At 36.3% G+C, this 19,428-nt stretch overlaps 1 protein-coding gene and 1 non-coding gene across 4 annotated transcripts in view; one reads left to right on the top strand and one right to left on the bottom strand.

Annotated features, from left to right (window-relative positions):
• Positions 1-19,428, bottom strand: part of LOC114146972 (contactin-associated protein-like 4) — a 108,701-nt gene that overhangs the window by 43,079 nt on the left and 46,194 nt on the right. For all 3 annotated transcript variants that reach the window (XR_003595996.1, XM_028021446.1, XM_028021445.1), the window contains exons 5-10: positions 18,794-18,941; positions 15,463-15,666; positions 7,323-7,498; positions 7,124-7,255; positions 2,985-3,252; positions 2,627-2,776 (exon numbers count right to left, since the gene is read on the bottom strand). Coding sequence is in view for 2 of the 3 variants with exons in the window: in XM_028021446.1 (XP_027877247.1) it covers positions 2,627-2,776; positions 2,985-3,252; positions 7,124-7,255; positions 7,323-7,498; positions 15,463-15,666; positions 18,794-18,941 (1,078 nt within the window). In the remaining variant the exon portion in view is untranslated. The remainder of the gene's footprint in view (positions 1-2,626; positions 2,777-2,984; positions 3,253-7,123; positions 7,256-7,322; positions 7,499-15,462; positions 15,667-18,793; positions 18,942-19,428) is intronic.
• trnal-uaa (transfer RNA leucine (anticodon UAA)) lies at positions 1,197-1,279 on the top strand. Its single transcript has one exon. It is a non-coding gene; the product is annotated as a tRNA-Leu (tRNA).

Below are 19,428 nucleotides of genomic sequence, written 5' to 3'. Positions count from 1 at the left end.
TCTAACAAGAGGAACTACTTTCTCCTTCTGTAGTCCATTAAATATGGAGAAGGAGATAGTGTTTAAACTTGTGAATCTGCATGTGCGAGATGATGAAGAGCTCCAAGGCAGATATAAGAATATGTCTGGACTAGAATCTTGCTTAGCGGGTGAAAATAGGACGGCCGTTTAGGCGGTGAAAAATGAAACAATGGAAGAACAGAGCGAACAAAAGGGTGGAATATGATAATAGGAAGGGAGCAGGAGAAAGAAAATTGGCTTAAAATTAAGAAAAGGAAGATTAAAAGGGAGAAAAATTAGGTAAACCTTTAACTTTAATAACTGTAAAAAGGGTACCAGTGGAAGCGTATCAGATATTCATGTTATGGGAAATGAACAATCAGTTCTCGAGCCCAAACCTTTGGGCTAAAGACACCAAGTCAAAAGCACTGATATTCAAACCTAACCTGACTTAATATCACACACACAAAAAAAAAATTCTACAAAACATTAATATTTTCAAGGTGACCTATTATGTTTCCTTGAACAGGTTGTAATAAGTTTATGAGCTAATTGGTTTTTATCATTCTGAGATAAAGAGATTTTAATCTGGTCAGTTCTGCCTATTTTGAGATGTTTCAGGGCCTCTTGTCACTTTAAATCTAATTAAGCTGCTGCTGACCACGCTCCCTTACTCAACGTTTACACTCAGAAGTGCAATTATGCAACCGTACATCTTTGAAAAGGATTAGTAGAGCCTCCTGCACAATCAACAATAATACAGCAAATGGTTTCTTAATGGTAAGGCAACAACAAAACGCTTGTAATTTCCAGCAGCCATTGTACAGCAACATACCGCGGTACGACCAGCTGACCAAATGTGCAGGGGCTCAGTTTCTGTTGCTAAGTAACAGGGCTGAGGTTGCTGGGTAACGGGGCAGTACCCACAGATTGTCACTCAACAATCAGGAGGTTTTTGAAACGGCTTGTTATTCACACATCAAAAACCATTAACTTATTGCCAAAAAAAACGTTTGGGTATCATTAGATGGCTGTGGTTCTATTTACTCTACATGATTATTAAATGACAAATACTGTACCTAATTAAAAATAAAATGTCTAAATATGCATCAACCACCTGAGCAAACAGGCTAAATTTGTCATCAGTTGGAGTTGGGAGCCAAACAAAATCTACCTGAGAGACAGAAACTACAACCACCAGGATGGCCGAGTGGTTAAGGCGTTGGACTTAAGATCCAATGGACAGATGTTCTCGTGGGTTCAAACCCCACTCCTGGTAAGCATCATGAGGAATAATGATGTTCAACTCAAACTTTAATTGCTCCCTGACTTACAAGAGAAGGTAGACTGCCTTAAATTTGTGGTAGGCTAAGTACTTTATGTTAATTTAGTGATGTATTTTATTTTAAAGGTCTGTTTGGGCATGTAGCTGGAAGTCAGCCATCTTGTTTAGTTCTCAGTATCAAGCTCTTCCATCCATCTGCATCATCACCACTGTCTGTAAGTTCTGCTTAATATTTAGGAGTAAAAGTTTAATTCAGACTTGTGTGAGAATGTTTAGTGTAAATGTTTGTTTTGATGAAGCCAGTGGGTTCATGTTGGTTAACTGGGATACAGATGAGCTGGTAATGATGCTAAGCTAGTACTAGCTTTTCTTTTTTTTTTTACATATTTACTCCTGGAGCATAAACAATGAACAATCTGTTCAATTTAAAAGCAACAAATCATTTTGAAAAATGGTAAAATATTGTTTGTGATTGATTCATCAGCTTTCAAAGTGTTTTCATGCATTCTCTTTGCAGCATTTTATTAAATGTTTTAAGTTCATTGGCTGCAGCTTAGTAGCAGCGGTAGCTTCTTCTCAAGTGAAATATTAGACTTAGACTTAGACTTAGACTGACTTTATTGTCATTTTGCATGCACAGGGTGTATACAGAACGCAATTTCGTTGCATACGGCTCAGGACAATGTTTTGAGGTTCCAATGTTGTGAGGTTACTCCAGAATAAAATAAAATACAGTATAAAATATGAATATAAATATGAATATAAAATATAAAGTGCAGGACTGTTGTTGACTAACAACTTCAAACTGTACGAAAGACAAAAAGGAAAAAATCTGTATGATTACATATTGATAGATAGGAGAATATGTTAATACTTAACATATTAGGTCAGATGTAAAAAAAACTTTTTCAAAAGCTTAATAAAAAACATATCAGAGAGGAAAAATGAAAACAGTGCAAATTGTTAATTATGTTTGCTTTCATTTAACATACATAAGAAGATGTGCATCACATTTTCAGGAAAATAAAGATTATTTAGCTTGCTATATTTATATCTGTGTTGATAACCATCACTAATTTGTAAAGGAAAAACTAAAACATTTCTTATTTGGTAACTTTGCCTTTGCTGTAGAGTGTCTTGTTTATATTTTTATCTTCGTATGTGAATATGAATGTTTCCATTTGTGTTTTACTTACCTGAATACAATCTAATAGTGAACACAATTCTATTCTATTGTAAGGAACTTCAGAAATATGAGCCTGGATTTGTTAAGAGTAAAATATAAACAGCAGCAGGACTCAGGTTTGGGTTTGGTCGGTTCCCGCAGTGTTTCACATTTACCTCCAAAGAAGATCTGGTTTGACACCAAGACAGGAAACGAGGGAGATGCGTGAGCAACGCCAGTTTCCTGTTTGTCCACAGAGATGGTGAGGCGGCCGGGCCTGGAGGTCAGATCCACCGAATGCCACTGACCATCATTCAACCCAGATCCTAGGAAAAATACACAAGGGCAAATATCGATGGTACGGATTTTAATGCATGCATGACAGCTGCCTGAATTTTAGTTTTTTTAAAAACTGAGATGTGATATTTTGTATTTTTACAGTGCAGTCCAATCGCTTCAGAGGAGGAAATACATGGAAGTTTGTGGTTATAAAGTGACAAAATGTGAAAAAGTTGATGCATCCTGCAGACTGACCGGCGCTGAGCTCCAGCAGCGCTCTGCCTCCTCTCTGGATGTGCAGGCGGAGTCTCGCCTCCGCCAGGAACAGCCACACCTCGCCTCCTTGCCTTGTTAGGTCAAAGGTGAGCAGGAGCCCAGCCTTGTTCCACGTCCTGAACTGAAACCCTACGGACATCCCAGATGACGTGGACGGCATCGTCCACGGCAACCGGAGGAAACTGTTGGGTCCCGGGAACGTCGCGGCAACGTGAACTGGCTCGGCACAAGAAAAGGTCACGTTGCCCTGACAGTAAAGAATAAAAACTGATTACTGAAGGGATAAAACAACAGAAAACATGAATATTAATCAGCTGCAGGGGGCGTGTCTCATCAGCGAGTCTCCTTGAGAACAGAAGCACAAACTGAAACGTTTCATCGGCGGCGGGGCGGAGTGTCTGGACTCGGCCGTCACTTCATTGCAGTCCATTGTTCTGAGGCGTAATGACACAGCAGCCGCCGCTAAAGCTGCAGCGGTAATATATTACTGCGCCGGCTCTCTGCTGGGAATATCACCCGGCTATCTTTATAATGCTCTGGAAACAGAGATGACATCTAAAAGCCCTTTGTAGAGCTGTTAAAGTGATATATGGACGTGTGTGCTGCAGAATGCATCATCACGGCAAAATATAAAGTAAAAATTGGACCATAAAAACCCGGCGAAGCTACTCACCTCTCACTAAACCTGCAGAACGGCATGCACTTCTGCATGTTAGCACCTATGAGGGTTCTGCATTAGAGGTGTGTCTTAAATTAGGCAGTAACTGAGTTAACACGCCATCACTGAGAGAGCAACAGCTTCTGTCAGGAATAATGCTGCTCTGCACTTTGAAAGGAAAAGCAGCTCACACTTATTGCTGCTGCTGCTCCCTGTTTTTCTGCCATTAACACAGAAACAGAGAGTTTGAACCAGCTAACAGCTGCACTGTAAAACATTTGAAATGTGGTTTAACTTGAAAGTGAAGGCGCTGCCTTGGAAATAAAGTCAACAGGAAAATTTTGGTTTTTACTCAGAAATTAGTTAATAAATTTGATTTAACTACAAGGCAAGTCATGTAAACATTGTTTGTTTTTTAGTTCTGGAAGCTCATGTCCACTGGAATGGACATGGTACATTTCTGGGTTTAAACTAATAAACTTGAATGATTCTTGCTAGTAGCTGCGTTTCCCTTACAAATATGTGCAAAACTTTGTCTATATTCCACTAATGTTGAAAAATCACAATCTCGCAATTGTAATGTTTCCATAAATTAAGAAATTAGATGTTAATAAGTTTGTTCAAGTCACCAAAACGTATGTTGTTCCATCATCCTCCTAGCACTTCCTGTTTCTTATTCGGCCAGTAGTAACAACCGGTTTTTGATCATGTAACTTGTATGATTTGAAGAAAGTGTTTCCATTGCTGTTTTGCGAAATATACTAATTTTGCTACAGACGAGAAACTACCTCATCCCAACGCTAACTTAAAAACCTTCATTTGTTCAACTCTTGGAGATTTGAAAAAGTTAACACAACTTACTGCTGTGAGTGTATCTTTCGAAAAGACAAACATTTAAGTTCAAAATCTGAAACTTAAACAGAAGTTAGATGCAGCTCAAATGTTTAACAAAGTGCAGTTGTTCCTGAAAATATCTGGAAATCCGTTGGTGTCGAGTTTTTGTTTTTTGCTGAAAACAACTGAAGGAACAAGGAGCGCCTCGTTTCATGTGCTGACTCTGTGAAGAGTCATTTTCAGCCTGTATTATTTATTTTCAGAAGGTTCGGTTGCTGCGATTGATTCTTTCTGCCTTCACTGTCTGTTATGAAAGCTCAGCGCTCAGGGAGTTGAGGAGATGAACATCAAAGCTGCCTCTACAGATGGTTTATATGTGATGTGTCCGCCTCACAACAGAGAAATAAAACTTTATCTCCTTCTAAAAGATGGAGATAAAGACGGAGATCTGGATTAATCACTGCAAAAACACAAAATCTTATCAAGTCATTTTGGTATAAATTCAAGTGCAAATATCTTAGTGCACTTGAAATAAGACAAAACTAACTTACAAGTAGGGCTGTTGTAAATTATTAATTTAGGACTGAATGTAAAAATTGTACATTATGCTAGTAGCACTTAGCTTTCGTCAACAACTCATAGGCGTTGCGTAACACAAATAATCACCGAGTCAGAACAGGGTGTGCTAAAAAATAAAACATAATTTAATGAAGCTTCAAGGCAGGTAATTTTCCTTGAGGAATTTTAATAATCGAGGTACTTGAATCATTTGAGGAATCGTTATAGCTATACTTGCAAGAAATAAGAGCTTGTTTTAGGTCAATATTTCCTTAATATTAATAAAAAAGTACTTGCTGCACTGGCCGATTATTTCACCAGAAATTCTTGGTATTATTTTGTGTTTTTGCAGTGAAGATGTCAGCAAACTTGACTAACTTTGTTAGTACTCATTTACATGTAATTGAGTATTTTTTAATGTTGTGACACTAGGGTTAATAAATCTTCAAGATTTTTCATGACAATATTCCAAACTTTTCCACAATTCTAGAATCCCTAATACAAAATTACAGCATCAATAAATAAAGTCATCTTCTCCAACATCTATAAGATTCCAGTTTTTAGTTATTTTAAATTTTTAAGATATTTTATAATAACTGTATTCACTGTTGTTGCATTATTTTCCGATGGCAGGAAAATTCTCTTTGGATAAAAAAGTTATCTAGTTGTGATAGTTTTCTGATGGGAAATGCTTTGATTATAGGTTAATAAATTTAAATCTTTTTAAATTAGTCCCTCACTTTCTCCATCTTTTGGCCTGGTTCATCCATTTTTGTGGTCCTACAGTACTGTCAGAGAAAAAATTAACCAACTAAACTGACTAGAATAAACAAATTTTTCATTTTTACCACAAAATATATATTTCAGTATATAGTATATTTCAGTTTTGATCACAAACTCCCAATTTAAGCAAAAAGGTAAAATAAAAACAGAACAAACATGAATAAGATCCTCTCCAGCAGCGAATGGACTCAATATGTAACCTTTGGTTTCAGAAAAATAGCACAAAAATGTCTCTAGGAGCAAAAACAAAAACTAGCTGGTTCTAAATTAAGAGACACTGAAGACAAAAAAAACACTGGATTTAAACTGTAATCAGATAATAAGATTAAAAAAAGGTTCCTAGTCAATGATCTGATTATCAGAAGAAAATGTCTTAGTCTGAAAGAAAAAGATAAGTATCTTGTTGTCACAAGATAAAGACTGGAAAATATTTGTAGCAGGGAATGACCTTTCTCTTCCGTACTAGATGGATGGATTTATATAAAAGAAGAAACAAACTAAGAGTCAAAAAGTTTCATATAGAAATTAGTTATTTAACAAGCAGCAACACTTCAAAACTGAAAAAGTGACTAGAAGAATTAAATGAAGGCCAGTCAGATGGAAACATTGATGTGTGGAGAGTTAAAATAAAAATAAAATCGGACATTTTTTAAATAAAGTGTACTTAATAATAAAAACTACACATATTTTACTGCTTTTTAATACTTTCATACATAAGTTATTGTGTGGAGATCTGGGGAAACTTTTATAAAACCAACACAAAACCTTACGCTTATAACTATGATTATTTTGACACAACCTTTTATGATGCAGTAGAGCCCAGAACAGCACTGACTATGTAGAAAGTCTTTAATAAAATCTTCCAAGGTGTATAAAAAGTGGTTTAAACAAACTATGAATTAGGAGAGAAGGATTTATTTAAAAAAAAAAAAAAACAGCAACAAATTTCTCTTAAAATTATTTTAAAAAAGTTATAGAAATAAATTGCTAAACAAATGCAATAAAGTTTGTTGGTTTTCTTTTAGGAGGTTGTATGCAGATCTAGCTGGAATTCCTTGAGATGTTTTAGAAAACATACAGCAGAGATTCTGCTGCTTTATGTAAAAAAAACCCAAAATAATAAGTTTGTTTCTATTTTCATTTTTTTCAGTGCACACTTTGTGTTCTTGTCACTGGCAGGAATTTAAGTATTGTTTATCTGTTTCTATACTAGCACCGTCTTGTATTTTTTTTCAGCCTTGTTTTCTTTATTTTTGAAAAATAAATAAACGTAAACTTTACCTACCTTCATGCTAACCTGCTGGTCGTTGTTTTTAGCTAGTTCTGTTACGTTAACACCGTTGTACATCAGGTTTTCCAGGCAGCCTTGGAAGTTTTTCCTGGTGGCGCCTGGATTCTGCGACGCTCCTACAATCAGCTGAACATAATGTGGATTTAGTGAGTTCAAATCAGGTTCATGTGGATGTTTCCTGGTTCCTACGCACCAGTTTGACGTCCCAGAGGCTGAACTCTTCAGCGGTTTGGACCGTTTGTGTGTGTTTGTCCACAGTGAGGTTGAGTTGGGAGTTTCTCTGTTTCAGGATGACGAGGTGCCAGTGCTGGTCGTCCAGCAGGCTGCCGAGGGACATCAGCCGACGGGGCTCAGAGGACGAAGAGGTGACTGGAAAAAACAGAGCACCAAAAAAGAAGATAGAAACCACGTGGTGAGGAGAATGTGGGAAAACCAAACTATGAGCCACATCACTGACAACTGAAGCTTTATATTTATTTAACTTAAATTTTTACAGTCTGACAATTTAAAGTCAAATTGTAGCTTCGGAGAACAAGTTTCACTCTTTTCACTGTAAGTAAATAAAAAGTTAGTTGCGCTAACTCTAAAGCGCTAATTATAACATTAGTTCCACTAAAGCTAAAGTGCTATGCTAACATGCTATCTAGTGGAACCTAATGCTGAAGCTCTAAACTGCTACAGTCTAATAAGTTTTACCCCCTTCAAAATACATACCGGTATATATATATAAAATACATGAATATAAATGTCTAACTACTAAAAAGGATTCTTAACAGTCAAAAAACAAAACTTCAACATACAGTAGATATCGAACTTTATTCAATTGACATGTTACAAAACAGCAAAGCAAATTAATGCTTTAGAAATTAAATTTGGGGAAACTAAGTGTGCTAAACATTAGAATTAGCAAAGGTGCTAAAAGAAATATTAGCTTCGCTATTAGCACGTCACCGCTAACTGTAACTCTTAACGTAAATGCTGAGCTTAGCTGGTAAAAATAAAAATGACTTATTTTTATGGTTTTTTTTTTCAAGTTTTAAATATCAGCATTAACATCTTTTGAATGAAAATTTTCTTGAGATGTTTAACTGAAAAGGTCTTGTTACATAGTAAATAATACTATTTTTACTCGAGCGTGTGAAACCAAACTCAAATTCTGATTTATTTTTATGTTTTGATCCACTTTTTCTCGTGTTATTTAGTCCTATTAGGCATAAAAGTAAAAATTATAACTTTACTTTTTTTTTCAGGTTTCCATCCAGGTTTGTTGTTTGGATGTGTAGTTTTTTATCCTCTGTTCCTTTTATGTAACATGTTTTCTGAGAGGTTACCTGACCTCCATGTTTGTTTTCATCCTCGTTATTTGACCTGTTCATCTGCTGCTCTCTGACAATCTGACCTGAAGTCAGAGCAACAAAAAAATCCTTTAAGATAAATAAAAAAAATATTTTTTTCTTCGATTAGAGCAGGGAGGGTCACTGCAAGGCCATCTCATTAGAAACCCTTGAGTACATCTGCTCAAGGGTCTGGAAGCTGGAAGCCCCCTTGTCTGGAAGCCGAAGCTAAATATGTGAATACAAAGGAACATGGTGAGACATCATTAATGATGAATGAGCAGCAGCCGGTCCTAATAAGTGGATCTCCACTTGGGATGTGAGAGAAAACTTTGCGGTTCTGCTGAGAGAAGAAACTGGCGAGAAGGCGCATTAAAAATGCATCGTGCATTCTTCTGGGGGGGAGGCAATCCCAACGTCAGAGACGGAGAAGAAAGAGAGAGAAAGAGACGAGCCGGCAGCTCGAAGGATGACGGACAACTGTACCTTTGATATTTGAGCTCATTCCAGGAGAACATAGATTTTCCTCAGAAAAACAACTTCATCCAGACAGAGAAAGTTATGATTTTCACCTCATGATAGAGAGGAACCGCTGTACTGTCAGCGCAACTATTGTGATGATTTATTTGATTTCAGTGTGGATGAGCAGAAAGAGACAAAAGCAATCAATATGAGAGGAAAGACAAAACAAATTAGATATCTTCTCTGGCATTGATTAATAGGACAATTAATATGCTGCAGGTTTTAAAGAGGGAGACCTCCCTGGATGGATATTTTATCAAATGGATGATTGGATTACTTCATAAGTGAAGGGAAAGACAGAGGTTGAGCTCACATATTAAATGTTCAAACTGAGAAAATTTCCCTCATGATAACACTGAATATGAATGCTGGGACCTTTTTCAGACGTCAAAATTCAGCAGTTTTAACTCATTTTGAGAAGTCCTGATTGGTCAAGCAGAAAATCAACCAAACTATGTAATTTAGCGAAATCTTAATCTCAAATGAGCCATGTGTAAACAGGATTATAACACTTACAGGCAGAGTTATGCAAGAATGAATACAAATGAAATAAATCTGTTTTTAATGCCTCTGGAAACAGGTTATGTTCTCTTCAGTGCGTATCGTAATTTTAGGTCTGGTCCATTTGTTTGTTTTAATCGGATGCAAAATCTGTGGATGAAGCTAAAAATTAGGGTGATGGCAAAGAGGCGTTCAGACAACAAGGATTTAGAGTTTATCATCAAAGATAAGGTATATAAATAAATACTTTTTAATCACACAATATACAAAATACACATATTTGTTTACAGTCCATTTATATAAATTTTTAATGCAAAAATTGGAATCGGTGTACCCCTACTTTCAGCAATCACTCTGTAGAAGAACTGATTGTCATTAAAAGAACAAAACATACATTTAACATTTATTGAAGAAGTACTTTAATATGTTCTGAGTATGTCTACATATTCGACAGAACCAGGGTTTCTGCAGATTTTATAAGATCAAGTTTAAGACTTTTAATGAAAATTATAAATGATATTAGACCTGTATCACGACAAAAACTCACCAAAGAAAATCTCCACTAAATAAACAGACAGAAACTGACAATTTTTATTTTTGTTTGTGTCTTAAAAAATATTTTGTGTGTTTTTAGGAATGTTTGTAAAGGATTCTTAAAGTAATGTCTGGTATGGACTCTACTACGGTAGAGACTAACGGGGATCCTTAAATAAACAAATAAACAAAAACATATGTAATTGAGGCTTTTTGATGAAAACAAACAATGAAAATCATTTTAATAAAGATATGCTACTTGTTGAAACTTCCTGATTTACTGACAAAGTCCTTCAGAAAGCGCAGGACTCAAGATCATTCCTGTCTTCCTTTGAAAACTGAATGTTTACTTTTAAAATCTGAATCCATTTTAATGAATCTCAAAAGTAATTTTGGACTAAGTGAAAGTATAAGTGCTTTTCAGATTGAATGCTGATCTGAAGGACATTAGGATTGACTGCGCTGTCTCTTTGTTACAGTCAATGCCGTTTGTTTTATCATTCTGCGCCTGACCTCGAGGGAAAATCGCTTCATCGTATTTCTTCTGCCTTCCTATTAAAACGCCTCTAAATTTGATCGCTCTTATCGGGAAAACCGCTTGGTGTTACATCGCTTCACCGGCTGACTCTCGTAAAGCTCAACCTCCGTCAAAGATGGCCTGTAACGATTCAATTCAGATCACATAGCGGGAGGCTTGCAGCTGGATCCGTTTCTTTTTATTCCCCGACAGAAAGGACTCACTTCTTTTTTAAAAAAGAAGGATCAGATTCGGCTTGACAAGGTTGAATAATAGTAATTATAATACATGCCCTAAAGCTGAAAACGAACAAATGAACCAAAAATAACAGGGTGGGAACTGAGTTTACGAGGCAGATAACTTCAGATGACAGAAAGGCTCTGCAAGATATTTGCTTCTGCTCCAAATGAATCAGCTCTGAAGTTTCTAATTGGAGCTCTTGGTGCCGCCGTTATTCAGGATCATGTTGCAGTTTCTGGGCTGTTGCTCAGTGTTGCCTCATAAAGAGAGGAGCAAGATCTGAAGTGAACGGTGGGAGGAGAAAAGAGGCCTGGATGTGCTGGCGCTGCAGAGAACAGCAGGCATGAACTCAGGGTCGGCAGATGACCTGAATTATTAGCAAAACAGTAACACGGGTGATAAATAAAGCAGGTAATGTGAAGCAGAGAGCTGAAAGATGTACAAAAAGCATAAAGCTGCTTCTGAGAAGCAATGAGAGAAGAAGAAAACCCAAGAAATTAAGATAAGATAAGAGTTTAATGGGCTGTGAGTCTTATGATAGAGCATCGGAAAATAAAGTCACAATGTTACGAGAATAAAGTCGTACAATAGTGAATCAAAATAATATGAGAATAAATCTGTAATAACACAAGAAAAAGTCATAATAATACAAGAATAACGTTATTTTGCGAGAAAAACGTCATATTATGAGAATAACGTCACTCGATTAAAGTTACAATATTACAGGAAAAATGTAATAATATTGTGAGAAAAAAATTGTAAAAGAATTAAGTCAAATATTACAGTTGCATGATAGTAAGTCAAAAATTATGAAAAAAAAGTCTATATTGTGAGCAAATCATACGAGAATTAAGTCAAAATATTAAAAAAATAAATGTTACAAGAAAAAAATGATTATGAGAAAAAAAAAGTATTTTAAAAATAATAAAAAAATATTTTAATATAACAAGAATAAAGGTGGACTATCATAAGTTGAAATATTACAAGAAAAATGTCAAAATTGTGAGAAAATATTTAAGAGAATTAGGTAATAATAAAGTCACAATATTACATGAATAAAGTCGCATGATAGTAAGAAGAAATATTATAAGATTTACGTCATAATATTATAAGAAAAAATTCATTATATTGTGAGAAAGTAGTACGAAAATCAGTCAAAATTCGATCCAAATTTTAAAAGATTTTATTGATCCCAAAGGGAAACTAAATAAAATAATACAAGAAAAATTTTAGAATATTATGAGAACAATGCTGTACAAGAATAAAGTCGATATATTATTACGTTTATTTTCGATATAAAGTTGTAAAAGAAAACGCAGCTAGAAATGAACAGGAGGAAAAACTTTCCTCCACCGTGAACCATCTGGGTTAGATATTTAGATATGTGAAAAGAAACAATAAATCTAAAATGTAACAGCAGGAAACCATTTAAAAGAAGAAACACTCCAGAGTTTGATGTTTAATATGAGAGTTAACCTCATAAAGTTTTGCTGCCTGCTGAATGTTTTCTAATTTGTGGAGGAGGTAAAAAAGAGCCGACAAAAAGACAAAAGACAAAATGTTTTTTTTTGTTGTTTGTTGGATGGACCAAAACTTGAACATTTATTTTTCTGGTAATTATTTTCTAACTCTAGTAGATGGATATAGAAAAATCTATTTCTCATCCCAAGGCTATGCAGTTCATCTTCCTAATTGGACAGTTTTCCAAGGTGATCTACTCGTTACAGAAACAGAGACTTTCCAAAAAAGTACTTGGGTCATTTTTTTTAAAGGTGACACAGATGCAGTGGATAAAGGTCCTACAGAGAGCGCTCAAGGTGACATAAATTAGTTCTTTCCACAATGTCAGAACCTTTGTTTAGAAACTTTTATGTCTGTTTAGATGCTCCATAGCGCTTGAAAATGTAAAACAAAATTTAAAAAAGGAAGAAACTGAGCAAAAACAACCCTTGGAAGATGAAAATTAATGTTAATGCCAGTTGGAAACTGGTTTAAACTCAAAATGTCTGCCGCTCATATAAACAAACGGTTTTGTAGAGACAACAACCAGAGCAGAAAGTCTTGGTGAGTCCAGACGTAACACATGGTGCCACGAACCAGAACCATCCATCATGGCAGAAACGAGACGGCGATGCAGCCACCAAGAGAGAGCCGGGAATTAACCAATCAGAGGCCAGCATGTTAGCTGGCAGGCAGTAACTCTCACTTAAACGTACATCACAGGATCTCGTTCTGCTTTGTTCACGGACCTCTGTGACGATGAATCAAACAATAGATCTGCCTTTCATATATAAACTGTTTCTTCCTGATGATTCAAAAGAGCCAAAGCTGTTTTCTTGTTTTTTACAGTCTCACTTTTGAAGTTCCCTCCTGTTATAGACTAATATTTTAAAGGTTTTCAGCTTGTTTTATTTTTGATTCTAGTACAAACACAGACTGTGTATTTTTATAACAAATGCCTGAATCTATTTGCATCAGATATGGTCTTAATCTGGATCTGAAAGTCCAGTTTCTTCCTGGATCAGGTAAATATTTATTTACCTTTAGCAAGATTTTTCAGCATCTTGCTAAATTACACATATAGCACCTCCTTAGCTACTCTAACCTCAAACTTTAGAGTGGCATATTGGGGTTTTATCTGGTTGCCCAACATAAAATAGCGCATAAATGCTATTTTGTAAGTAAAACTATGCAAAAACAAATCTGCAAAGTGCGGCTTGTAAGGCTTCTAGGGTGCATATCCACTAGCTTTACAGATTAGTTTTCTCTTATTTCAAGAGGACCAGCCATCTCTCTATAACATAAAGTGCTTAATTTTTCTGAATTTCCTGAATTGGAAAGAAAAATCATTAAATTTTAACAATATTTTGTGTCAGCTGTATTACATTCTGTAGTATTACCACTGAAAAGAATAAAATATGTGAAATACTTAATTTCTCATTAGCAGAGAGATATTCATACACAAATGCTGTCTGCAGTTGATCTTAAATCAATGTTAAAACTTCACTTCAGGAAGTGTTTTAACTAACGACACCCCTCAAAATCAATCTTACTTATTGGCATGTTTTTTCCATTTTTGCTCCATTATTTTCTGCTTTTCTGTCATCATCACATCCTTGCTTTCAGAGAAAATCAGTAATGCTTGGTTGAGAAGTTGACGCTGCTCCATCATACAGCTATTAAGGGAAAAAAAACAGAACCACCTAAAGTGTGCTTTTCATTCCACATCAGAATCTGTTTGGACCGTTTCTCTTTCCTGTTCTGGTATGGTCCCCCCACCTTTATTTCTATATGAACTGGCTCCACTTAAGGATGACCAGTGATGCCCTCCACTGGATGGCGGCCAATCTACAACATTAAAAGAAGCTCTTAAGTGGATGTTACTAGTTAATCAAATTGAACTCATTTTAATCTAATAAACTACTAATCAACAATCATAAGTGGATTAATTGTTTTCATCCATAGTTCTAACCCATCTCACTGTAGTCCTGGCTGGTCAAATACTTTATATGGACCATTATGTTTTAATTCTTAGTAATAAAATGTCTAATATTTTGGCATGATAGAAAAAGTGCTGAGGTACTCCTTTTAGCTCACCAACTTTGACAGGGTTAGGGTAAATTGCTGATTCTGTCTTTGTTTCTGTATGGGCGAACCCAACAACACACAGAGGAAATCTTTCTCTGGAGGAAAACCACTTTATTCCTTCCTCTCTGTTTCTCTGGTTTCTTTTCAGGTGTTAACAACTTGATTACTTTCTGCTCAGATGGTCTGGCTGCTAATTGGATTCCCGTGGTTTCAAACCGACCAATCACCAGAGAGAGCCGTCAGTCAAAGGAGAACACCTGAGGAGCTCTGGCCGTCTCACTGCGTCCTGTTTGTGTGAGCGGTCGATGCGTTGGCTGCTAATTAGCCTCCAAGAATGTTAAATTATGCTCTTTTCCGACTTGGCTGAATGCATTTTTTGGCTTATTTTTTTATAAATAGTAATGTATTTTCTGGACTATTAAGTCACCCCAGAATTAGTTGTTTGTTAGAATTTTGTCAAGAAATTATTATGAAGAGGAAAAAACATGTATAACCTGTAATACCAGCCAAATAGACATAGTCTGGAAAATACTGTAAAAATATTTACAACTTTCTTTAAATAATTTTTTTATTGTTTTCCTTCATAAAATCCGTCCTGTTTTTCGATTACTATTATGAAATGTAACTTAAAAATGTTATTTGCCAGGCTCCTTTTTCTGTTTACCTGACAGTACAGCTAGCATAGACAGCATAGCCAGCAAGCATGAAATGAAAACGTTTCAGAGAAGAAAAAGACAGAAGGACTCTGTCGAAAAACACCTAGCAATTCACGAGACTCTAAAACTGGAAAGTATGAGGCAGCATTTATGCTAAAAGAATGTAGAAATTATTTAATAGAGTTTAATAAAAGTATAAAAAACACTCTAAAAGCTGATGTTTTTTTATTATCTTTGGATTTTTGTAAAGGGGGATCCCGGTCAGAAGCTAATGCTGTTTGCGGGTTTGTGGCATGGAAAAGTTTGGGAACCGTTGTCCTAAATAGCAGATTAAAAACAATAAATATCTTACCTGTTAAGCTTATATGTTAATTTATTCAATAATTTAGCAGCAAAAACAAATAAACTTTAAATTCCCAGCACTAATATTAAGTGTTTTACCTTCTCTGAGCAGCAGCTGTAGCTTCCCCCTCTCCAGCTGCAGGCTGAGGCCCGACCCTTCCCGCCCTTCGGCGTGCAGCAGCGTCCCGGAGTTCCTCAGGGTTTTGAACTTCAGGGAGATGACCTGTTTCGACCCCTGCCTCGGCACCGGACCCGGTCGGTACGTCAGGCTGCTGCCGCCGTCGAAGCTCATCACATCTGAGGCTGAAAATAAAAATAAGACAGAAGCATCTTCAGCTGTGATCCTCAGCCTTAACGCTTGCAGTGAGTTCAGCTTGTTACTGGGTTACAAATCTGTTTTCTGTTTATCAAGCACTTTCTCTGCCGGTGTCCTCTGCCGGCTGGGGATTTAGACTGAGGCGAGACGAACGGTGTAGATGGGAAAGAATGGACTGCTGTTAAAAAGAGCTGCTGAGCTCAGCATCAGTTTCCTCTTCAGTTGTACAACTAATTTCCCTTTCTCTTTTTTAATGAAGTTGGCAAGTCTTTGACCTCACTTAGCTTGCAGTAATGTGCTTATTGCACTGTACAGTGCATTTCCTGCTGATTACAGAGCAGCTCCGACTGTCCGACTCATCCTTTGTGTGGAGCTGAAAACGCTGTTTCCAGCTTCCTTTATGTACAACCGAACATGTTCATCCAGCCCCTAGATAAGGTTTTTGTTTTATTCAACTGCAGTAAGGCCCAACCCTGTAATTATTCAAAACAACAGATTTTTTCTAGCTGAATCTCAGTCTGTGCACTGTAAAAACACAAAGTCTTACCCAGTATTTTTGATCTTGTTTTTAGCACACTTGAAATAAGACAAAACTAACTTACAAGCAACTTTTCAGCAAAATATGGGTGCTTGTTTGAAGTCAATAATTAATTAATATTGATGAAAAAGTCCCTGTTCACTTATTACATGGGGAAAATGTATTGGTATACATGAAATAATCTGCCAATAAAACTAGTAATTTTTCTTTTATTAATCTTAAGAAACTATTGACCTACACTGCAAAACCCCCAAATCTGAAAAAGTATTTTTGATCTAGTTTCTTGAACAAACATATCAGTACGTTTGAATAAGACAAGCAAACCTGTCTTATTCAAATAATTTCAAGTAACTCAGGAGCTTATTTAAAGTCAATAATTTCTTAATATTGATGAAAAAGTTCTAGTTCCACTTATTTCACAATCAATGGTCACTGCGCCGTTACCTAGCAACGCCAGACAAGCCCAGCCCGTTGCCTAGCAACCCAGTTCTAGTTCCATTGGAAGTTTATTTCACATATCACATGGAAAAATGTCTTGTAATAGCTGAGATAAACCTGAGTGAAGTTGGCCCCCCCACCTTCTTCAAATTAGACAAAATTGGTGTCAATCAACTCGGCTATGTTTGTGCTGGTTTGTGCAGCAAAAATTTTCGTTTGTGCCGCTATCATTTTAAAGATATAAAGAAATGTTTTTAGAGGTCATCAAAGGTCAACCAGCCCCCCACCTTCTTCAAATCAGACGAAATGGGTGTCAATCAACTCGGCTACGTTTGTGCTGGTTTGTGCAGCAAAAATTTTTGTTTGTGCTGCTTCGGTTTTGAAGATATTAAGGAAAGGGTAAAGGTCAAAAGGTCAACCAGCCCCCCCACCTTCTTCAAATCATACGAAATGGGTGTCAATCAACTCGGCTACATTTGTGCTGGATTGTGCAGCAAAGATTTTCATTTGTGCAGCTATCATTTTAAAGATATTAAGAGGGCTGGTTGACCTTTGATGACCTCTAAAACATTTCTTAATATCTTTAAAATGATAGCGGCACAAACGAAAATTTTTGCTGCACAAACCAGCACAAACGTAGCCGAGTTGATTGACACCCATTTCGTCTGATTTGAAGAAGGTGGGGGGCTGGTTGACCTTTGATGACCTCTAAAAACATTTCTTTATATCTTTAAAATGATAGCGGCACAAACGAAAATTTTTGCTGCACAAACCAGCACAAACGTAGCCGAGTTGATTGACACCCATTTCGTCTGATTTGAAGAAGGTGGGGGGCTGGTTGACCTTTGATGACCTCTAAAAACATTTCTTTATATCTTTAAAATGATAGCGGCACAAACGAAAATTTTTGCTGCACAAACCAGCACAAACGTAGCCGAGTTGATTGACACCAATTTTGTCTAATTTGAAGAAGGTGGGGGGGCCAACTTCACTCAGGTCTGAGATAATCTCTTAGTTAACTGGTAAATCTTTTTAAATTAATCTTAAGGAATTATTTACTTACACTGCAAGAGCACAACATTTTTGTGTCATTTCTCGTACAAAAGAACTTAGTACATTTGAAATAAGAGAAAAGTAACTGACAAGCAAAACTGCAACATAACTATTATTCACTTATTATTAAGTGAATAATTCCTCAATATTGATGAAAAAGTATTAGTTCATCTGGCTGATTATTTCACTTGTAATAAGACATTTTTTTGCTTTGGGGTTGTAAACTGTTCACACAGAAGTTTCATTGAGGTGGCATTTAATTATGCAAAAACGCAAAAAAATTTTTTTTTAATGAACTGAGCAAAAATCTGATTTATAGTTGGTCCGCAGAGGGTGAACAATTTGAATATTTTTATCAGAGTATATTCATCAAAAATTTTTAAGTAGTAGGTCTGAGAACAGATTAAAAAGACTGCTTCAGCATTGTACTGCCTACATGCAAACATTAGAAACATTCCAAAATTTTATATACATGAAATGTAGTTACTTTTAGCCCTTTGTAATACTTTTTAATACCTTCTAGGAAAAACAAAGCATGCATCTGCAGATAAATGCTGCAGCTTTCCAGTGAAATTCAGCAAGCAGCGCTACAGTGTCAGCATGAGGTCTCACTCTCCCCCCTGCAGGTGCAATTCTCTCCGCCGTTCAGCGGGTGACAGAGAGGAACATCACCTCGAGTTGAGTGCTTGGCAGCAGACATAAACCTGGGGCTTTTACTACAAAGCAGGATTAAAGGCTCAGTGAAGTAACTTCATGTTCAGTGCCGGGTTGTAGTGTCATAAAAGCTGGTTTACCTCATACTTCTGTTCAAATCGAACCTTAGGGTGGTAAACTGCTCCTGTTTGACTCATATTCTGTACAAAATGGTAAAACCTTCAGAAATACTCATTTAACATGCATAAGAATAACAATAAAACTTGATATATGCCATTTTTTAAATAAACTTATTTGCATATGCATGTAGTGAAAATTTTTTGCAGAAAGATGCTATCAATAGGAATAGATTGACCAAAAAGAGATGCTAATTCTGATCACCGAGCTGCTGAATATTGTAGTAGCTGAAGTCGAGATGGTTTGAGACTCACTGTAAGGACATCCGTAGGCCTCCAGGCGCAGTCCGATCCGCCCGGCAGAATTCCAGTCCAGAGGAATGAGGCGCAGGAAGCGAGCGACTGCAGGCTGCTGCAGCTTGTACTGAACCACGCTGTCTGCATTAGAGTTACCTGGAAAAGACTGGAAACCCACACACATGTACAGACACATTAAATATTTTTATAATAAAAACTACATCATTAAATAAGCTTCAAATATGACTCCTCCTGTTAATATTAAACACTGTATCACTTTTAGATGCATTCCTTCTGTAAGAGGTTTGAGTCAAATGGTTAAATTCCCTTATCAGGATGAAGAGGCGTGGAAAGAATCCATTTGTTAGATTCAGGTGGGTTAGAGAAACATTGCAGACATGACAAAAATGAAATGAAAAAATTGGTCTTTTTGCAAAATATAACTTAAATAATCACCATTTATTTAAAAGATGTTTGCATATTTTCCTCAAACTCAACAAACTAACAAAACTAGAGTTCTTAATTTCTGGTTTTTTTATGGCTACCTTTCCTTTGAAAGAGACCTATAGTGAAAATTCACACTTGGTATGTTTTTGTACTTCCATTAAGGTTTCTATAGATTCCAAAAACAGCACAAATGCTTAAGAAAGCTG

This window comes from Xiphophorus couchianus, chromosome 6, assembly GCF_001444195.1.
Source record: "Xiphophorus couchianus chromosome 6, X_couchianus-1.0, whole genome shotgun sequence".
Classification (NCBI taxonomy): Eukaryota; Metazoa; Chordata; class Actinopteri; order Cyprinodontiformes; family Poeciliidae; genus Xiphophorus; species Xiphophorus couchianus.
This window is presented reverse-complemented; position numbering and strand designations above follow the sequence as displayed.